The sequence below is a fragment of the Stomoxys calcitrans genome, chromosome 2 (genome assembly GCF_963082655.1).
Source record: "Stomoxys calcitrans chromosome 2, idStoCalc2.1, whole genome shotgun sequence".
Lineage (NCBI taxonomy): Eukaryota > Metazoa > Arthropoda > Insecta > Diptera > Muscidae > Stomoxys > Stomoxys calcitrans.
In genome coordinates, this window is record NC_081553.1 from 204,130,959 (window position 1) to 204,154,110 (window position 23,152).

Genomic DNA, 23,152 nt, shown 5'->3' on the forward strand with positions numbered 1-23,152 from the left:
CAAAATTCGATGGAGTGAACAAATGGAGAAAAAATCTGAATACTAATTTCGTCAGTAGGTTTACAACACCTCGAAGTATGGGCCTAAGACTTCATAATATATATTCTTGATCGTCTTGCATTTTAAGTCGAACTAGTCATCTCCTTCCGTCCGTCCGTCTGTCTGTCGAAAGTATGCAAACTTTAGAAGGAGCAAAAGCTAGACTCTTGAAATTTTGCACAAATACTTCCTATCAGGTCGAACCGTCCATATCGGTCAATAACTTGATGTAGCCCATATATATATTTTGAAAAAGTCATTCAAAGAACATGACAAATGGGATCCATGGTGGAGGGTATGTAAGATTCGGCCCGCTAGCAAGCTTTTGCTTGTTTAATACATTTATTTAGCTGACATTTATGTCAAGCACATCGAATGAGGAAATGTTGTCGCTGACATGCATTAATTAACAAATGCAGCACATACTAAAGGTGTGATGTGGTTTTATATTGACTCTGTTGCATAGTAAATTTGCGGAAACAGAAGCGGGCTTTCACAGAACTGTCAACACCAGCAAAAATTTCAAACAATGGCATATTTTTATACCAAACGCCATAGGACTGGAAGGGAGGGGGGGGGGTGTACGTTTTTCATTGCACTTAATTTGATATATTATTGTGTGAAATGAAATATGAAAACAATTAAGTTGCGAAATGTATGGGCCTATACATTTTATGGGTATTTTTTTAATGGATTTAATATAGTGAGCTTAAATTCTGTGTGTATGAACCTTTGGCTGTAACAACAAGTGTATAAATGTATATGTTGACCATATTTAAAAAAGACTTAAAGGACGCTTAAATGACCTCCAGTGCAGTTATGTTATGTAAAACAAGTCAAAGCGAACTACGTCTCGCCGTGCCGAATCTTATATACCCTCTTTTTATAAGCAAACAAAGGCTAATGGATAAAAATTGTTATGCTATTGGAACTTCATCAAATTATGGTTGGAAAACATAGTAGAAGTTATATTGGGTTGCCCAAAAAGTAATTGCGGATTTTTTAAAAGAAAGTAAATGCATTTTTAATAAAACTTACAATGAACTTTAATTAAATATACTTTTTTTACACTTGTTTTCTAAAGCAAGTTAAAAGTTACAACTGATAACTGACAGAAGAAAGAATGCAATTACAGAGTCACAAGCTGTGAAAAAATTTGTCAACGCCAACTATATGAAAAATCCGCAATTACTTTTTGGGCAACCCTAGTACAAAATTTCAGTCAAATCGGGGCTGAATTGCGCTCAAGAATTAAAATCGGGAGATCGGTTTATATGGGAGCTATATCAGGTTATAGACTGACTCAGACCATACTTGACATGTATGTTGAAGGACATGTATGTTGTGAAAAATTTCAGCCAAATTAGACAAGAACTGCGACTTCGAGGGGATGAAGATGTCAAATCGAGAGTTTGGTTTATAAGGGAGCTATATCATATTATAGACCGACGTGGACCGTACTTGGCTTTTCAGTTTAACGTCATAGAAAACGTTATTATACAAAATTTCAACCAAATCGTATAAGACTTGCGCTCTTCAGAAGCTCGAGAAGTGTAGTCGGAAGATCGGTTTATATGTGAGCTATATCAAACATGGACTGATATGGCCCATTTACAATCCCAAGAGAAATATTTTCTAATATATAAATAAATAAATGAATAAAACTAGAAAGGAAGGGCAAAAGTCGGTCGGTGCCGACTGTATAATATCCTACACCTACCCCATAAAAACAATGAGGGAGTTAAATCCAATTCTGAATCAATGTTGATGGTTCTCGGCGGATGTTTTCCCAAATTACCCAAAATCAGATGAACAAATATATGGGAGCTATATCTAAATCTGAACCAATTGCAGGCAAACTCAGATATTGTGGTAGTCGTCGAGAAAAGCGTTGTGCAAAATGTTGACACAATTGTCCAGTAAATGCGCAGTGGCTCTAGGAGTGCAAATCGTGCGATATACATATATGGCAGCTATATCAAAATCTGGACCGATTTCCATGATTTCCACCTGTAATGTCGGAAGTCATACGAAAATCCTTCCTACCAAATTTCAAGAGAATCGGTTGACAAATTACTATTTTATTGCATTATTACTGTAAAACGGACGAACAAATAATTGGGAGATATAACCAAACATGAACCGATTTTTTTCCAATTTCTATAGGTTTCGTCTCCAGGTCGAAAAACATGTCGGCTTCAGATTTGAAGACGATCGGATGAAAATCGCGAACTGTAGTTTATACACAAATTAACATTGCCAGATAGACAGACGGACAGACAGACAGACGGACGGACATAGCTAAATAGAATCCGAAAGTGATTCTGGGTCGATCGGTATACTTATCAATGGGTCTATCCCTCTTCTTTCTGAGTGTTACAAACGAATGCCCTAAGTTATAATACCCTATACCACAGTAGTGGTGTAGGGTATAAAAACAAAGTTTTGCTTTCTGCATTATGGCGCAGAGGTTAGTATACGCACCTATGGTGTTGAACGCCAGGCTTTGAATTCTAGCGAAAACATTAGAAACAAGTAAAAAGGCATTAAGTTCGGCCGGGTCAAACTTTGGATACCCACCACCTGGCGTATAAATGAAACCCCCTTTCGTCACAACCCGATGAAAATTGGATAACTTATGCACCCAACTTCGGCGCGGACATTGAGTGGTGTTATAAGTATAAGTCACTGATGAATCTTGTAATTCAAATTTCCACAAAACCGGGGAATAAATAAAGCTTTTATGAACTTCAGACCCTTAACCGGCATATCGGTCTATATGACAGCTTTATCTAAATATCTTGGATAAAAAATAATGCTTTTATGGGCTTCAGACCCTTTATTGGGAGATCGGCCTATATGGCAGCTATATCTTAACATAGTCCGATCCTAACCATATTTGGAAGGGATGTCAGGAGACCTAAAACTAGCCAAATTTCAGCGAAATCGGATAAAAAACAAGTAAAAGCGTGCTAAGTTCGGCCGGGCCGAATCTTATATACCCTCCACCATGGATCGCATATGTCGAGTTCTTTTCCCGGCATCTCTTCTTAGGCAAAAAGAGGATATAAGAAAAGATTTGCTCTGCTATTAGAGCGATATCAAGATATGGTCCTGTTTGGACCACAATTAAATTATATGTTGGAGACCTGTATAAAATGTCAGCCAATTCGAATAAGAATTGCGTCCTTTGTGGGCTCAAGAAGTTAAATAGAGAGATCGATTTATATGGGAGCTATATCAGGCTATAAACCGATTCAGACCATAATAAACACGTATGTTAATGGTCATGAGAGAATCCGTCGTACAAAATTTCAGGCAAATCGGATAATAATTGCGACCTCTAGAGGCTCAAGAAGTCAAGATCCCAGATCGGTTTATATGGCAGCTATATCAGGTTATGAACCGATTTGAACCATATTTGGCACAGTTGTTGGATGTCATAACAAAACACGTCGTGCAAAATTTCATTCCAATCGGATAAGAATTGCGCACTCTAGAGGCTCAAGAAGTCAAGACCCAAGATCGGTTTATATGGCAGCTATATCAGGTTATGGACCGATTTGAACCATACTTGGCACAGTTGTTGGATGTCATAACAAAACACGTCGTGCAAAATTTCATTCCAATCGGATAAGAATTGCGCACTCTAGAGGCTCAAGAAGTCAAGACCCAAGATCGGTTTATATGGCAGCTGTATCAGGATATGGACCGATTTGAACCATACTTGGCACAGTTCTTGGATGTCATAACAAAACACGTCGTGCAAAATTTCATTCCAATCGGATAAGAACTGCGCACTCTAGAGGCTCAAGAAGTCAAGACCCAAGATCGGTTTATATGGCAGCTATATCAAAACATGGACCGATATGGCCCATTTACAATACCAACCGACCTACACTAATAAGAAGTATTTGTGCAAAATTTCAAGCGGCTAGCTTTACTCCTTCGGAAGTTAGCGTGCTTTCGACAGACAGACGGACGGACGGACGGACGGACGGACGGACGGACGGACGGACGGACGGACGGACGGACGGACGGACGGACGGACGGACGGACGGACGGACGGACGGACGGACGGACGGACAGACGGACGGACATGGCTAGATCGACATAAAATTTCACGACGATCAAGAATATATATACTTTATGGGGTCTCAGACGAATATTTCGAGTAGTTACAAACAGAATGACGAAATTAGTATACCCCCCATCTTATGGTGGAGGGTATAATAAAGGTTGGCCTTGAGACCCTTTATCAGGAGATCGGTCAATATGGCAGCTATATTTAAATACAGTCCGATCTGAACCATATTTGGGTCAGATATTGGCAGGCCTAATTCTACTCCATGTTTTAAATTTAAGCGAAATCGGATAAAAAATGAAGCTTTTATGGGCTTCAGACCCATTTTCGGCAGATTGGTCTATATTGCAGCTATATCTATATATGGTACGATCTGAACCATATTTGGGTCAGATGTCGGAAGGCTTAAAATAACCTATCGTTTTAAATTTCAGCTAAATCGGGTAATAAATAAAGCTTTTATGGGCTTCAAACCCTTTATAGGGAGATCGGTCTATATCGAAGCTATATCTAAATATAGTCCGATGTAAACCATATTTGGGTCAGTGGTCGGGACGCCTAAAACTACTTACTGTTTAACATTTCAGCAAAATCGGATGAAAAATTAAGTTTTTATGGGCATTAGAACCTTTATCGGAAAATCGGTCTATATAGCAGCTACATCCAAATATGGTCCGATTTGGCCCGTTCAAGAACTTAACCAGCGTGCATCAAAAAGACGTATCTGTGCCAAATTTCAGCTCAATATCTCAATTTTTGAAGCCTGTAAAGTGATTACAACAGACGGACGGAAAGACGGGCAGACAGATAGACGGACAGACGGATAGACGGACAGGCACATGGACATCGTTAAATCGTCTTAGAATTTTACGACGATCCGAAATATATATACTTTGTAAGGTCGGAAATTGATATTACGATGCGGTGCAAACGGAATGACTAAATGAATATAACCCCTATCCTACGGTGGTGGGTATAAAAATATTCAGTGGTGATTATACCCTCAGAACTAGTCCGTTCCCCAGTCTTTAGTTACAAATAGTATCATTACACATGATCCATGATCATAATTATGGAAGTACACATTTCTCCTCCGTTAAGTAACTACTAGCCCAAACTTTCGGCTTAATTTATTGCAAATTGACCACATTACTAAAACTTTCCCATGCCATTTCTTGTCTAATACTAATTGTCTAACTAATACTTTTGGAAATACTTTTTCCCATGAAACACCCATTAATTATTATGACAATATTGAAATTATAAAAGTTAAAATTTGCATGTTTAATCAATTAAAGTGATTTGAATTTTTAATTATTTTTTCATTTAGCATTAAAATGTCGATAAAAATATCAATTAAATTTCATAATGCGGCTCCAATACAACTTTGTGCGCGCACTAAAGTAATAAACGTCATGAAATGTTATTCAATAAAACATTAAATAAATTGAAAAATAAGAGCAGTCATTTCAACTCCCAGTGGCAACAAATCTAATGAATAATATCGCTCTCTATCTCTCCCTCTCTGTCTCTCTTTTAGGCTCAACACTCTAGCTGCTGTTGTTGTTGTCATCGTTTACCATCATTTGAAGAAAATGTGCTAGCAGTACCACTGCCTTGTCAACGCAACGCTCCCTACCGCACCATCACAATCACCACCACCACTAAGCAATCCCAGATGATTTTATAAACGGCTGTCTCTTTAGTTTTGCAATGGTATGAGAAATGTTTTAAGAGGGAAAGGGCAACAGAATGTATTGTATGAAGAGAACATGACATAGGGTACAGCACAAAGGCATCCAGAGCTGAGCACAACATTTCCAGAATAATATTTAAATGTGATGCTAATGATGACACATTCGCAACACACTCATACATACAATGGCAGACTATTTATGCGACCGTGTGTAAAACAACATCTCCGATTTTGTTTTCTTTTTTTTTACAATTTTCTACACAGCCACTTTTTATAACACACAGAGTAGAGGCGAAAGCACGTGCACATAGAAACAAACTCGCACACACACACATATTAACTTCAGTTAACATATTTCAGATACTCAAATATATCAAACAGCCTCAAACCGCCAACACTGAATCTTCATACAGAGCACACATTGAAACAAATAAAGGAGCAATCTGCATACATAGGCAACCACACAAATAGGTGCAGTCATCTGTAGATTAGAGTTCAAAATTTGCGGGGTCTGACCTCGGGTTGAAGTGGGAGTATTTAGCTGGAGTCGGAGTGCGGCTCGAAGTAAGGGCAATCTTTCTCAACTCCGAATCCGGCTCAATAGTTCGATTCCGAATTAGACTGCGGCATCTAAACCTCGGCTCATGTCGACTGCACAGCACTGGTTTAAACAGCAGCAACTATTATTGATCTTTGATAAGACTGTAGATAAGGCAACAGCGAATATAGATTCGGATCATTACCTTGTTGCAGCAAAGGTGAACATGGCGAGGAAAGTACGATCTGACACTACACGGAAGCTGGACATTGAAAGGCTCCAAATGGCAGCGGCATACTCCACTCGACTGACGCAACATTTCGAAGAAAGCATTCCTTGTTCCGATTATATAATGGCGCAGTGGCAAACTATTGCCCACTCCATGGAAAATACCGCGAAATCCGTACTCGGGTACCGGAAGCCTCCTCCAAGAAAACCGAATGAGGTCCAAGTCGCAATGACCCGACTAAAGAACAACAAGGCAGCAGGAGCCTACGGGTTACCCGCTGAACTATTTAAGACCGGAGGCGACACGCTGATAAGGCGTATGCATCAGCTTATCTGCGCAATCTGGCTAGAAGAACGCATACCCGATGTTTGAAACCTCAGCATACTATGTCCCGTACACAAGAAAGGAGACAAGACGGAATGTGCCAACTACAGAGGAATAAGTCTCCTCCCCATTGCATACAAGGTACTCTCGAGCGTACTGTGTGAAAGATTAAAACCTAAAGTCAATGTGATAATTGGGCCCTATTAATGCGGCTTTAGACCTGGTAAATTCACCCTGGGCCAGATATTCATACTGCGCCAAATCCTGGAAAAGTCCCGAGAAGGACAAATCAACACCTACCATCTCTTTGTTGACTACATAGCCGCCTTCGATACTCATTTACGTTCAAAGGTATTTCAAACCATGTCTGAGTTTGGTATCCCTGCAAAATCAATAAGATTCTGCAGGATGACACTTGCTTAGTAAGAATAGGAAAGAATCTCTCCGAACCATTTAATACAAAATGAGATTTCAGACAAGGAGACAGCCTATTGTGTCATCTCTTTAACATCCTGTTGGAGAAGATTACGAGATGCAGATGTGAATAGATATGGCACTCTAATCACAAGAGAACACATGCTACTCGACTATGCCGACGACATCGATATCATAGGTCGGTCACTGTAAGTAGTAACTGCAGCCTTTGAAAGAATCGAAAGAGAGTCAGTGAAAATGGGTCTGGCAGTAAATGGAGATAAGACGAAATGGATGGTTTCAGATAGATAGAGAAGGAGTGCCCCTAGAGGGGTAATAATATGGTTGGTGGCCGATTCTTCCCAACTATTACGGCTATCTTCAGGGGACATTGTGAAAGCTGCCTGGATAGATGAGGCCAAAGGGTTTAGCATTAATCCCAGAAAGACTGATCTGGTTCACCAAGAGGCGAAAGCCGAGAATTTTAAGGGGATCTGTTCCTGGATGAAGTAGAAATGCTGATCCCTCAGGAGGGCACTGGGGCGTAATTATCGATAAGAAAATAAGCTGGAGAAGGAACTTGGAGAAAAAGGTCACAAGGAGACTATATGGGTTCAACTTCTGTCGCAACTCGAGAGGAAAAACTTGGGGCTTAGGCCAGAGTAGTATAAATAGGGGGATTCCAAAACCGAGCATCGAGCATTGATGACTCATCGCCTTGATAACCGCAACCGCAACCGCAACCGCAACCGCAACCGCAATGATGACGTCATAACCGCAACCGCAACCGCAACCGCAATGATGACGTCATAACCGCAACCCCACCCGCACCCCACCCGCACCCCACCCGCACCCCACCCGCACCCCACCCCACCGCACCCCACCCTACCGCACCGCACCCCCCTGCACCCCACCCGCACCCCACCCGCACCGCACCCGCACCGCACGTGACCGCAAGCGCATGGGATTGAAAGCGCACGTGACCGCAACCGCAGCTGATCGTAGCGCAGGTGGCGACCGCCGGTTGAAATGTGTGGACGGACATAGTGGTGCAGATCGCAGGGCGCAGATCGCAGGGCGCAGATCGCAGGGCGCAGATCGCAGGGCGCAGGGCGCAGATCGCAGGGCGCAGATCGCAGGGCGCAGTGGCAGATTTCGATGATGACTCATCGCCCAGAGTTGTGGTGAGGGTAGTTTAAAATTAGAACTAGGGTGTTATGTCAACATGTTTTCAGTGGTTAACATATAATACCTGCTATGCTTTCTCATAATTTAAAATTACAAAGCTCAAACTCAAAAGTGTTGTGATAATAAAAATTGAAAAGTTTTCTGTTCTAGAATGATTTATTGACTGACTTATATTTATAAATATTTGCTATACCACACATATTACTAAACGCAATTGCGGTAAAGGAAATTAAAAAAAATTCAAGTTGAAGTTAATAATTGGTTTCACGTTTATATAATTCCACAAATGCCTGGTATGCTTTATCATAATTTTAAATTTCAATCATTGTGGTGAAGAAAATAACAAAGCTCAAACTCAAAAGTGTTGCTATAACATAAATTGAAAAGTTTTCTGTACTAGGGTGGTATAGTGGTTAACGTATGCAAATACAATGCGATAATGTGAATGTACCCATGAACATTCCATTAAGGAAGAGGGGCGAACAGGGTGGTTAACATATATTTATTAATATATGCTATACCACACATATTTCTAAAACCCACACTAGAGTGTGATGAAATAATTGTGGTGAGGGTAGTTCTATTTTTTTCCAGGAAGAACAAGAGTAAAAAATTATATTTGTTTTCGTATAAAAAGGGCAAACGGTTTCATATTTTAATCATTATATTAAAAATCATTTATTTAATCAAAATTCAAAATAATTGTTATAAAAAAATGAGAGAATTTGTATGTTATATTTGTGAGAAAACTTACGAACATAAACAATCTTTGAATCGTCATTTGCGTTTACAACATTCAATTGAGTGTGTGAAATGTAATGTGAAATTTAGTACTTATCCAGAGCTTTTAAAGCATATGAAGTCAATGGAACACAATGAAAAAAAAGAGGAAAAAACGGTATACTGTGAAAATTGCAATTTAACTATTCCAAAAAATCAGTGGAAGAATCATATCAGCACTAACACACACATCGATAAGTGTGTAAAATGGATAGATAAGGATGTGTCTTGCTTTGGATCTAGCTTTCAAAATCGAATAGAAAGTTATAAAATAAAAAATAGTGATATCAATAACTTGATACCCGAAAACTTTTTCGAATCAATTCAAGAAAAAGTAATCAATATAATTCAAAAGGCGTTGCAAAAGCATGAATCTATTAAATATAATTGTACACTACATTGTAATTATATTTTGATGAAAGAGAATGCGGAAGATGAAGTTAGTTTATTTACACATCACACAAAAATGTTGATACTATCTCCCTCAAGTACACTGGACGAAATTTTAAATCATTATAATGAAAATTGTAATGAAATAATTAAAAAAATGAGTGAATTCCAAGAACGAGATAGTGGATGGACTTTAATCGAAATAAAATATCTAGAGATCAACATCAACAAATATACATGTTTGAGAGGATCTCAATACATAAATCTTCCTCCCAAAATAAGGAATAAAAAGGCTTGCATTAATGTGCAAAACAATGATGTTTATTGTTTTAAATGGGCAATAATATCAGCATTAAATCCACTTCCAAATGAAAAGAAACCACATAAATGTAGCAACTACAAAGTAACGGACATTAAGGCAAACATTATAACATTGGAAAATAATATAATATTAAATTTTGAAAACATGGAATTTCCCCTTACCATAAATAAAATCAGAGTCTTTGAGCTGCAGAATCCTGATATAAGTATAAATGTGTTCGGTTTAGAGGATGCTAAGGTTATAGGTCCTTACTATTTTACAGAAGCTGAGAAATCAACTCACATCAATCTTCTTCTAATAGAAGAGGATGATAAATTTCATTACATCTGGATAAAAAATATATCAAGGTAAAAATAATAAGATATTTATTTTAATTACAATACAATACTAATTTATTAAAAAAATATATATATATATTTTTAGATTGTTGCGAAGTTCTATAACAAAGAAAAAAAATAGGATTCATTTTTGTAACACCTGCTTAACTCATGTTTCTTCAAGTAGTAGACTAGAGAAACACAAACGTGAGTGTAAAAAGATGGTAACAACAATGCCATCAGATAAAGATAAAATACTTAAATTTAAGAATTTTAAACATAAATTAGATATTCCATTCTCAATTTATGCCGATTTTGAGTGCATTCTTCAACCGTTAGAGATACAAAATTCAAGTAAAGTAAAATCAGTTCAAAAACATATTCCATTTGCATACAGTTATTATATCAAATGTTCATTTGATTCAAATTTAGATAAGATTAAAATTTATTCAGGTGAAGACTGTACAAAACATTTTTTTAACTCATTAGTGGGAGAGATTGTATGGATTTATAATAATTATTTATCTAAAGTAAAACCAATGAATTCCTTAACATTAATTCAACTACAATACCAAAAGGAACATCCGATTTGTCATATTTGTGAAAAGTCTTTTTTAAATACTGATGTTAGAGTAGCTGATCATTGTCATTTGACAGGTGAATACAGAGGACCTGCTCATAAAAATTGTAATTTAGAGTATCAAATAGCAAATTTCGTTCCAGTATTTTTTCATAATCTTTCAGCATATGATTCTCATTTGTTTGTTAGAGAACTCTCCTCTGTAGTTGGTGATATAAATATTCTTCCATTAAATAAGGAACTTTATATTTCTATATCGAAAAGAATTTATATAGATTCAAATAAGAGTATTGAAATACGTTTTCTAGATTCATGTAAATTTATGGCATCTAGCTTAGAAAAGCTAGCAGGTTATTTATCTGATGAAGATTTCAATGCTGTTAAATCAACTTTTGTTAACGATAGTGAATTTAATTTAATGAAGCGTAAAGGTGTATTTCCTTATGACTATTTAGATTCTCCTGAACGATTAGAAGAAAACGCTTTACCACCTATTTCCAATTTTTTTAATAAGCTAACTAATGAGGTTTGTAGTGAGGATGATTATACACACGCTAAAAATGTATGGAATATATTTAAATGTAAAAATTTAAAAGATTACTTATTACTTTATTTGAAAGTTGATGTTTTGTTATTATGCGATGTGTTTGAAAATTTTAGAAAAGTATGTAAAAAAATTTATAATTTAGATCCATGTCAATATTATACAGCACCTGGTTTGTCTTGGAGTGCAATGTTAAAAACAACTGGAATAGAACTAGAATTATTAACTGACTTTGAAAAGTACAATTTTATTGTGGAGGGTATTAGAGGAGGGATTGTTCAATGTTCTAAACGATTTTCAGTTGCAAATAATATATATGTAAGTGATTATAATCCATGTCAAGATTCAAATTTTTTAATTTATTTAGATGTTAATAATTTATATGGTTATGCTATGTCACAGTATCTACCTTATAAAAATTTTGAATGGGTTGAAAATATTGAAATGTTTAATTTGAATGATATCAAAGAAGATTCAGAGATAGGATATATATTAGAGGTAGACTTAGAATATCCATCCTCATTACATGATTATCACAATGACCTACCATTTTGCGCTGAAAATAAAAAACTTGGTTCTATGAGGCAATCTAAATTAGTTTTGAATTTAAATGATAAAATTAATTATATCATACATTATAAAACTCTTCAACAGTGTATTAAACATGGATTAGTTTTAAAAAAAATACATAGAATTCTCCAGTTTAAACAAACGAATTGGTTGCAAAAGTATATTGATTTAAATAACTATCACAGAACTTTAGCTAAAAATTTGTTTGAACAGAATTTTTTCAAATTATTGAATAATGCTGTTTATGGTAAGACGATGGAAAATGTTGATAAAAGAAAATGTATTAAAATTGTAACTAACTGGGAGAGTAAAGGTAGAAAATTGGGTGCAAGGGCTCTTATAGCTAAACCTAATTTTCATAGTTCACTCAAAATATCTAACGATATGGTTGTAATTCAAATGAAAAAATCGCATGTTGAATATAATAAACCAATATATATTGGATTTACTGTTTTAGAACTATCGAAATGGAAAATGTATGATTTTCATTATAATTATATGAAAATAAAGTTTAACCAATCAACTACTCTAAATTACATGGATACCGATTCATTTATTTATGATATTAAAACAAAAAATTTCTATGATGATATTCGAAATGATATCACAAAATATTTTGATACATCAGCGTATCCAATTAATAATATTTATAATTTTCCGTTAGAAAACAAAAAAGTTCTAGGAATGATGAAAGATGAATGTGGTGGAAAAATAATGAAGGAGTTCATTGGTTTACGCTCAAAAATGTATTCAATTAAGATTGATAAAGTAGATGAAGAAATAAAGAAAATAAAAGGTGTAAAACATTGTGTTACAGCAAAACTTTCAACCAACGATTTTAAAAATTGTCTTTTTAAACAAATTAATTATTATGATTCTATGTATGTTTTTAGATCAAAAATTCATCAATTGTACACACAACATATACATAAATTAGTTTTAAATTATTTAGATGATAAGAGATTTATAAGAGAAAATGGTGTTGACACCTATGCTTGGGGACACTATAAAATAAAAAAATAATTAAAAGAAAAAAATGGTTTTGTTTGTTTTTTTTTTCACAAGATATTATATTTATTGAAGAGAAATTGTATACATAAATGACCACAATTGTAAGTATTAAATTTTTGTTTTTGTTTATAATTGTATTCGATAGGTGGTTTTAAATAATTAATAATTTCCAACGGTGGTTGTAAATTACCAAAACTATCAAAATATTCCTTATAGTTGTAATTTTTGTAATAGGCAACCCAATGTGTTCCTAGCCCATTAGTTGTGTCTAAATTAACTATTCCACATTCTTGTCGTAGTGGTTTGTTTGGTAATGAGTCACACATAAAAACCCCTCTAAAGTGTTTCAATGGCTTGCAGTACTTAACCAAATCGATATCCGTCAATGGTCGATTGGGTAATCTACTTAGAAGTTTTTTGGAGCTGGTTTATAGTAAAGTCCATATCCTTTTTTATAAGGTTTAAGATATAATCCTTTTCCCATAGCAATTGATTCCATATATCTGTTATGACGAGTAGCTTCAGCTAATTGTTCTTTTCCATTTTTGATATCCTTAACTGCTTTTACAATAGCCGATCCTCCAGTTGCTAAACCTCCAAGGGCTGATAACGCAGTTAAAATTGGAACTATTGGTAGAAATCCACCAATTTTTGGTACTCGAATAACTCTTGGTACACCAATATTGCTCTTCTTTTTATTTTTAAAACTTGAATGTACAACGTTTTTTGCAATTTTTATAGCATCATATATATTGTTAGGTTTCTTATCTTTTAATACTTTTAAAGTATTCTTAACTGTCGATGCAAATAATTTTTGCTTACATTGCTTTTTCTTCATTTTTCTTTTTGTTGTCATACCGAGTCCGAATTTAACTTTTGCTTTAAGTAAGTTTGTTACTAACCAAGCGTTTGCACGTTCTTTCCAATTGCTATCTGTTGATTTAACTCTTTGCCAAGCTTTTTCTATTAAAACTTTATCAGCTTGATGACGAGAATTAATATCTTTATTTTGTGAGTATGCAATATCGTGTTCTCTACAAGCTGAGTCCAATAAATTTATTCCTTTGTCTCCTTGTGCTAAACGTTGGGTTAACTTAGTTCCTGGTCCACAAAATTGATATCTAGGTAAATGCACTTCAAACGGAAGATTATTAATTAAGTTGTTTACCAATCCAAATCCAGTAACAGACTGTTTACATTTATTAGAAATCTTGTAATTAATAACCATAATATTTTTTGATTATGTTGTGATAGGGTACACGATTTAAATGAAAATAAGAGTTTTTGTATATATATATACTTAAATTTATATTGAAAAATTTTAGTTAGCAATATGCGTTTAATAGAACAAACTACACAGATTGCTGTGAAAAACATTGATAATGTCTGTTCACAGAAAAAAAGGATTGTGCATAGTACTTTATTACCAAATTCTATACGCGCCCTTATAGTAGGTCCATCAAATTGTGGTAAAACAAATGTTATGATTAGTCTCATAGAAAGCCCTAATGGTCTCAAATTCAGGAATATATATATATATTCTAAATCTTTATATCAACCAAAATATCAATATTTAAAAAAATTGATTACTCCAATCAAAGGAATAAACCTATTCACATTCTCTGAAAATGAAAAAGTTATAAGTCCAGCCAAAGCAAATATGCATTCTATAATGGTATTTGATGATGTAATTTGCGATAAACAAAATACTATAAGGGATTATTTTTGTATGGGAAGACATAAACACATTGATTGTTTTTATTTATGTCAAACATATACAAGGATTCCTAAACACTTAATACGTGATAATGCAAACATGATTATCATATTTAAGCAAGATGAAATGAATATTAAACATATATATAATGATCATGTCTTGGGTGACATGACATTTAAAGATTTTTTAAAGCTTTGTAGTGAATGTTGGAAAGATAAATATGGATTTCTTATTGTGAGCAAGGATGATCCCATTGATAAAGGTCGATATCGCAAAGGATTTAATTGTTTTATTCAGTTATAATATAAATCAGATTGATAACAGATATAATGTAGATTATAAACAGAATAGAGAGCAGATTGGTGACAGAAAGAAAGCAGATCGGCAGCAGATATAAAGCAGATCGGTAGCTGATATAAAGCAGATCTGTAGCAGATGTAAAGCAGATCGGAAGCAGATTGATACATAACCAAAAAAAAAATAAAAATAAATTATCCAATCATGAAGAGACACAATTTGTTGAAGGAAATTGTAAAAACACGAGCAGTATTGAAAGAAAAGTTAAAAAGCATTAAACTTGATCAAATAGATAGGAATAATCTATTAGAAGATACATTTCAACCAATAACAAAACCTTTGAAGGATATTATAGGAAAACTAGATGAGAACAATACAGTTAAAAACAATCATTGTAATTTTAACAACCGATGAGTAAAAATGTCTAAAAACAATTTCATAATTATAGATGTTCAAGGTTTTTTCTTAAATAATAAATTTATTGCGAAGGAAATTTGTATTTTTGAACATAATCAGACAATTAAAAAGTTTATTATATACCCCCCTTGCAAATTTTCTTCCTTATCATTAAAGGAAAAGATTACAAATAACTGGCTTACGAAACATTTTCATGGGTTGAGATGGAATGATGGTAACATAATTTTTAAAGAATTTAACGATTATTTAAATAAATTTATAAAAAAACAAGAAAATCTAACAATATTTGTGAAAGGATGTGAAAAACAAAAATGGATAAAGCAATTAATAGAAGAAGATATAAATATAATAAATTTAGATGATGCTAACTGTTCAAACATATGTAATCTTTATAAAAATAATTTGCATATGAAAATTTGTAGTTATCATAAACAACACCCTAATTATAGATGTGCTGAAAAAAATGTTATTTTATTAAGTCAATTTATTAATGTTTTTTTAAAATAAAGCAAATAAAATAAAAACATATCGTTTTTTCTTTATTTAGGATATATAAGGCTATGTAATGTAAGTATACATTAGTTCCTTTTTTCATTTTGTTGGGGTAACTTCTCAAAGAAAATGATATTATCAACGAATATAAAATATCTATTAAAAGAATACAACTCCTACATTGATAAGGAACATAAACAATTTTTTGAAGAGATTATTGAAGAATTAAGGATATATAAAAATGTATATACTTCATTTATACAAACAACACATGGAATTCATACATGGGACTGCAAGCTGAACTCGATAGAAAATATAAATATTTGTAGTTGTATAATTAAATATAATCGTTACATCCTATTACAAAAACTCTACAATTTATACTATCGCATTCTTTGCAATAAAAGTGTAATCAATTCTTAACTTCAACTTGAATTTTTTTAATTTCCTTTACCGCAATTGGGTTTAGTAATATGTGTGGTATAGCAAATATTAATAAATATAAGTTAACCACCCTGTTCGCCCCTCTTCCTTAATGGAATGTTCATGGGCACATTTACATTGTTGCATTGCATTTGCATACGTTAACCACTATACCACCCTAGTACAGAAAACTTTTCAATTTATGTTATAGCAGCACTTTTGAGTTTGAGCTTTGTTATTTTCTTCACCACCATGATTTAAATTTAAAATTATGAGAAAGCATACCAGGCATTTGTGGAATTATATAAACGTGAAACCAATTATTAACTTCAACTTGAATTTTTTTAATTTCCTTTACCGCAATTGCGTTTAGTAATATGTGTGGTATAGCAAATATTTATAAATATAAATGATTGAAATTTTAAATTATGAGTAAGCATAGCAGGTATTATATGTTATCCACTGAAAACATGTTTACATAACACCCTAGTGAAAAATATATATTTCCACAAAACTCAGAATTTTTATAGTGGTTAATATTTATTTTTCACTAGGGTGTTATGTAAACATGTTTTCAGTGGATAACATATAATACCTGCTATGCTTACTCATAATTTAAAATTTCAATCATTTATATTTATAAATATTTGCTATACCACACATATTACTAAACGCAATTGCGGTAAAGGAAATTAAAAAAATTCAAGTTGAAGTTAATAATTGGTTTCACGTTTATATAATTCCACAAATGCCTGGTATGCTTTCTCATAATTTTAAATTTAAATCATGGTGGTGAAGAAAATAACAAAGCTCAAACTCAAAAGTGCTGCTATAACATAAATTGAAAAGTTTTCTGTACTAGGGTGGTATAGTGGTTAACGTATGCAAATGCAATGCAACAATGTAAATGTGCCCATGAACATTCCATTAAGGAAGAGGGGCGAACAGGGTGGTTAACTTATATTTATTAATATTTGCTATACCACACATATTACTAAACCCAATTGCGGTAAAGGAAATTAAAAAAATTCAAGTTGAAGTTAAGAATTGATTACACTTTTATTGCAAAGAATGCGATAGTATAAATTGTAGAGTTTTTGTAATAGGATGTAACGATTATATTTAATTATACAACTACAAATATTTATATTTTCTATCGAGTTCAGCTTGCAGTCCCATGTATGAATTCCATGTGTTGTTTGTATAAATGAAGTATATACATTTTTATATATCCTTAATTCTTCAATAATCTCTTCAAAAAATTGTTTATGTTCCTTATCAATGTAGGAGTTGTATTCTTTTAATAGATATTTTATATTCGTTGATAATATCATTTTCTTTGAGAAGTTACCCCAACAAAATGAAAAAAGGAACTAATGTATACTTACATTACATAGCCTTATATATCCTAAATAAAGAAAAAACGATATGTTTTTATTTTATTTGCTTTATTTTAAAAAAACATTAATAAATTGACTTAATAAAATAACATTTTTTTCAGCACATCTATAATTAGGGTGTTGTTTATGATAACTACAAATTTTCATATGCAAATTATTTTTATAAAGATTACATATGTTTGAACAGTTAGCATCATCTAAATTTATTATATTTATATCTTCTTCTATTAATTGCTTTATCCATTTTTGTTTTTCACATCCTTTCACAAATATTGTTAGATTTTCTTGTTTTTTTATAAATTTATTTAAATAATCGTTAAATTCTTTAAAAATTATGTTACCATCATTCCATCTCAACCCATGAAAATGTTTCGTAAGCCAGTTATTTGTAATCTTTTCCTTTAATGATAAGGAAGAAAATTTGCAAGGGGGGTATATAATAAACTTTTTAATTGTCTGATTATGTTCAAAAATACAAATTTCCTTCGCAATAAATTTATTATTTAAGAAAAAACCTTGAACATCTATAATTATGAAATTGTTTTTAGACATTTTTACTCATCGGTTGTTAAAATTACAATGATTGTTTTTAACTGTATTGTTCTCATCTAGTTTTCCTATAATATCCTTCAAAGGTTTTGTTATTGGTTGAAATGTATCTTCTAATAGATTATTCCTATCTATTTGATCAAGTTTAATGCTTTTTAACTTTTCTTTCAATACTGCTCGTGTTTTTACAATTTCCTTCAACAAATTGTGTCTCTTCATGATTGGATAATTTATTTTTATTTTTTTTTTGGTTATGTATCAATCTGCTTCCGATCTGCTTTACATCTGCTACAGATCTGCTTTATATCAGCTACCGATCTGCTTTATATCTGCTGCCGATCTGCTTTCTTTCTGTCACCAATCTGCTCTCTATTCTGTTTATAATCTACATTATATCTGTTATCAATCTGATTTATATTATAACTGAATAAAACAATTAAATCCTTTGCGATATCGACCTTTATCAATGGGATCATCCTTGCTCACAATAAGAAATCCATATTTATCTTTCCAACATTCACTACAAAGCTTTAAAAAATCTTTAAATGTCATGTCACCCAAGACATGATCATTATATATATGTTTAATATTCATTTCATCTTGCTTAAATATGATAATCATGTTTGCATTATCACGTATTAAGTGTTTAGGAATCCTTGTATATGTTTGACATAAATAAAAACAATCAATGTGTTTATGTCTTCCCATACAAAAATAATCCCTTATAGTATTTTGTTTATCGCAAATTACATCATCAAATACCATTATAGAATGCATATTTGCTTTGGCTGGACTTATAACTTTTTCATTTTCAGAGAATGTGAATAGGTTTATTCCTTTGATTGGAGTAATCAATTTTTTTAAATATTGATATTTTGGTTGATATAAAGATTTAGAATATATATATATATTCCTGAATTTGAGACCATTAGGGCTTTCTATGAGACTAATCATAACATTTGTTTTACCACAATTTGATGGACCTACTATAAGGGCGCGTATAGAATTTGGTAATAAAGTACTATGCACAATCCTTTTTTTCTGTGAACAGACATTATCAATGTTTTTCACAGCAATCTGTGTAGTTTGTTCTATTAAACGCATATTGCTAACTAAAATTTTTCAATATAAATTTAAGTATATATATATACAAAAACTCTTATTTTCATTTAAATCGTGTACCCTATCACAACATAATCAAAAAATATTATGGTTATTAATTACAAGATTTCTAATAAATGTAAACAGTCTGTTACTGGATTTGGATTGGTAAACAACTTAATTAATAATCTTCCGTTTGAAGTGCATTTACCTAGATATCAATTTTGTGGACCAGGAACTAAGTTAACCCAACGTTTAGCACAAGGAGACAAAGGAATAAATTTATTGGACTCAGCTTGTAGAGAACACGATATTGCATACTCACAAAATAAAGATATTAATTCTCGTCATCAAGCTGATAAAGTTTTAATAGAAAAAGCTTGGCAAAGAGTTAAATCAACAGATAGCAATTGGAAAGAACGTGCAAACGCTTGGTTAGTAACAAACTTACTTAAAGCAAAAGTTAAATTCGGACTCGGTATGACAACAAAAAGAAAAATGAAGAAAAAGCAATGTAAGCAAAAATTATTTGCATCGACAGTTAAGAATACTTTAAAAGTATTAAAAGATAAGAAACCTAACAATATATATGATGCTATAAAAATTGCAAAAAACGTTGTACATTCAAGTTTTAAAAATAAAAAGAAGAGCAATATTGGTGTACCAAGAGTTATTCGAGTACCAAAAATTGGTGGATTTCTACCAATAGTTCCAATTTTAACTGCGTTATCAGCCCTTGGAGGTTTAGCAACTGGAGGATCGGCTATTGTAAAAGCAGTTAAGGATATCAAAAATGGAAAAGAACAATTAGCTGAAGCTACTCGTCATAACAGATATATGGAATCAATTGCTATGGGAAAAGGATTATATCTTAAACCTTATAAAAAAGGATATGGACTTTACTATAAACCAGCTCCAAAAAACTTCTAAGTAGATTACCCAATCGACCATTGACGGATATCGATTTGGTTAAGTACTGCAAGCCATTGAAACACTTTAGAGGGGTTTTTATGTGTGACTCATTACCAAACAAACCACTACGACAAGAATGTGGAATAGTTAATTTAGACACAACTAATGGGCTAGGAACACATTGGGTTGCCTATTACAAAAATTACAACTATAAGGAATATTTTGATAGTTTTGGTAATTTACAACCACCGTTGGAAATTATTAATTATTTAAAACCACCTATCGAATACAATTATAAACAAAAACAAAAATTTAATACTTACAATTGTGGTCATTTATGTATACAATTTCTCTTCAATAAATATAATATCTTGTGAAAAAAAAAACAAACAAAACCATTTTTTTCTTTTAATTATTTTTTTATTTTATAGTGTCCCCAAGCATAGGTGTCAACATATAAACGTGAAACCAATTATTAACTTCAACTTGAATTTTTTTTAATTTCCTTTACCGCAATTGCGTTTAGTAATATGTGTGGTATAGCAAATATTTATAAATATAAGTCAGTCAATAAATCATTCTAGAACAGAAAACTTTTCAATTTTTATTATCACAACACTTTTGAGTTTGAGCTTTGTAATTTTAAATTATGAGAAAGCATAGCAGGTATTATATGTTAACCACTGAAAACATGTTGACATAACACCCTAGTTCTAATTTTAAACTACCCTCACCACAACTCTGGGCGATGAGTCATCATCGAAATCTGCCACTGCGCCCTGCGATCTGCGCCCTGCGATCTGCGCCCTGCGCCCTGCGATCTGCGCCCTGCGATCTGCGCCCTGCGATCTGCGCCCTGCGATCTGCACCACTATGTCCGTCCACACATTTCAACCGGCGGTCGCCACCTGCGCTACGATCAGCTGCGGTTGCGGTCACGTGCGCTTTCAATCCCATGCGCTTGCGGTCACGTGCGGTGCGGGGGCGGTGCGGGTGGGGTGCGGGTGGGGTGCAGGCGGGTGCGGTGCGGTAGGGTGGGGTGCGGTGGGGTGGGGTGCGGGTGGGGTGCGGGTGGGGTGCGGGTGGGGTGCGGGTGGGGTTGCGGTTATGACGTCATCATTGCGGTTGCGGTTGCGGTTGCGGTTATGACGTCATCATTGCGGTTGCGGTTGCGGTTGCGGTTGCGGTTGCGGTTATCAAGGCGATGAGTCATCAATGCTCGATGCTCGGTTTTGGAATCCCCCTATTTATACTACTGGCCAGGGACAGGATCGATACACTGGATGTTTATTGCGGTCGTTCGGTCGATTATGCGGATATGTATTGTGGCATCAATCTCTGGACATTTCTGTCATCAGCAGGATGATCGCCAAGGAACCAGGAATAGTGACCCGCTAGTAGCGCAATCATTGATATGAGAGAAGTATCCCCTGTTCTTACTAGGCGTGGTTATCATCTCCCGGTGGCCTCCAACGACGAAACGTTCGGTAGGACGAAGAAATTACGAATCATGAGAAGTCGGGGCTATAACTGAAATGATGCAAGAAGAAGATCAGTATAGCTTTCGGTATCAACGGAACACATAGGACTATGAGCATGTTTAGGGCATGTGGGGAAAATGATGAGACGTTGTAGCATTTCCTATGTCATTGCCCGTCTTTCGCGGCTAAAAGACATCGGCTCTTAGGAGGTGGTGACACAATACCATATATGAATAAACTTAGGGGAGTGGAATGGAAAACAGTTCGGGATTTTATTAATAGCACGGAGTTTGTGACTTAGATTTCCTTTTGTTAAGGTGAATCTTAGTATGTAGAGCGCACAACAAGCCGATTACCGTTTTGGTGTATGTCCATGAAATGTGCGGATTAACATCCGAACCCTCTTCTTAACCTAACCTGAATTGCACTCCCCTCCAATGCCCTTAACCAATCTACTGTGGGGTAAGTAAGCATTGATCTAATCGTGCTTCTGTAGAGCCAGTGGATAATACATGGATTCAGAGCCCAATATCTCACAGATGTAGGGCACCACCTGGACCTATAATCGTAGATGTTGCCCGTTTACGTAGTAGTTTAATCACCTATCCAAGATCGCTCAATCATACTATTTGAGATGTCGGACATTGAAATTGTTCTGCTAATTCGTCTGTGTGTCCGTCAGTTGAAATCACGCTACAGTTTTTAAAAAATGAGATATTGAGTTGAAATTTTGCACAGACTCGAATTTCTTCTATGCGCAGGTTAAGTTCTTGAATGGGCCATATCTGATCAGATTTCGAAATATCTGCCATATAGACCAATCTGGCGATTAAGGGCATGAAGCCGTATTTTTGGCCGATTTCGCTGAAATTTGAAACCGTGACTTGTATCGGGTTTTTCAATAAGAACGGTACAAAAGTTAAAAAAAATCAAAAATGGTTGCGAATATAAATGACATTCTTTATTTCTGTGGAAGTTCGTTCGATGCAGTTCCATTATGCATGGAACTCGATTTCTTTTGCATGGCTACCACGGCACACTCGCAGAAGTCCAGACGCTGAACCCCATTTTTGACATTTTTGAAGCATAAATCCGCCGATACTGCTCCAATTTCGCTTTATATATTCGTACAAAGTTCATCAATTGACGCTGGCTTGTTGGCATAGACCATAGACTTGACGTTGTCCCCCCGGAAATAGTCTAACGGCGTCAAATCGCAAGACTGAGGCGGCCAATTGACTGAACTATTTCTTGAGATGGAGGCCACCGTAGCGCAGAGGTTAGCATGTCCGCCTATGAACGCCTGGTTTCAAATCCTGGCGAGACCATCAGAAAAA

At 34.3% G+C, this 23,152-nt stretch overlaps 4 protein-coding genes across 8 annotated transcripts in view; 2 read left to right on the forward strand and 2 right to left on the reverse strand.

The window, feature by feature from the left end:
* The window catches only part of LOC106091405 (hemicentin-2), an 844,000-nt gene that overhangs the window by 804,247 nt on the left and 16,601 nt on the right, over nt 1-23,152 (reverse strand). The window lies entirely within an intron of this gene.
* LOC131994714 (uncharacterized) lies at nt 9,059-13,206 on the forward strand. Of its 5 annotated transcripts, none has more exons than XM_059361545.1 (3): nt 9,059-10,351; nt 10,428-10,675; nt 10,754-13,206. In XM_059361545.1, the coding sequence occupies exons 1-3, from the start codon at nt 9,228-9,230 to the stop codon at nt 13,036-13,038; spliced, it is 3,657 nt and encodes a 1,218-aa protein (XP_059217528.1). In that variant the 5' UTR covers nt 9,059-9,227; the 3' UTR covers nt 13,039-13,206. The 5 variants fall into 5 exon arrangements, with proteins under 5 accessions (XP_059217528.1, XP_059217530.1, XP_059217527.1 ...); XM_059361547.1 differs by having other exon boundaries at nt 10,428-10,528; nt 12,968-13,206; XM_059361544.1 differs by having other exon boundaries at nt 9,059-10,209; nt 10,267-10,351; nt 10,428-13,206.
* On the forward strand, nt 14,349-15,543 carry LOC131994715 (uncharacterized). The gene is made up of 2 exons (XM_059361552.1): nt 14,349-15,005; nt 15,079-15,543. The coding sequence occupies exons 1-2, from the start codon at nt 14,360-14,362 to the stop codon at nt 15,138-15,140; spliced, it is 708 nt and encodes a 235-aa protein (XP_059217535.1). The 5' UTR covers nt 14,349-14,359; the 3' UTR covers nt 15,141-15,543.
* LOC131994716 (uncharacterized) lies at nt 18,242-19,436 on the reverse strand. Its single transcript, XM_059361553.1, has 2 exons — nt 18,780-19,436; nt 18,242-18,706 (listed from the first exon to the last, which is right to left on the reverse strand). The coding sequence occupies exons 1-2, from the start codon at nt 19,423-19,425 to the stop codon at nt 18,645-18,647; spliced, it is 708 nt and encodes a 235-aa protein (XP_059217536.1). The 5' UTR covers nt 19,426-19,436; the 3' UTR covers nt 18,242-18,644.

Coding starts and splice junctions, on each gene's coding strand:
- LOC131994714 (XM_059361543.1), top strand. CDS start 9,228: ATGAGAGAATTTGTATGTTATATTTGTGAGAAAACTTACGAACATAAA. Junction 10,352..10,427: donor TGGATAAAAAATATATCAAG/GTAAAAATAATA, acceptor ATATATTTTTAG/ATTGTTGCGAAGTTCTATAA.
- LOC131994715 (XM_059361552.1), top strand. CDS start 14,360: ATGCGTTTAATAGAACAAACTACACAGATTGCTGTGAAAAACATTGAT. Junction 15,006..15,078: donor GGATGATCCCATTGATAAAG/GTCGATATCGCA, acceptor GATATAATGTAG/ATTATAAACAGAATAGAGAG.
- LOC131994716 (XM_059361553.1), bottom strand. CDS start 19,425: ATGCGTTTAATAGAACAAACTACACAGATTGCTGTGAAAAACATTGAT. Junction 18,707..18,779: donor GGATGATCCCATTGATAAAG/GTCGATATCGCA, acceptor GATATAATGTAG/ATTATAAACAGAATAGAGAG.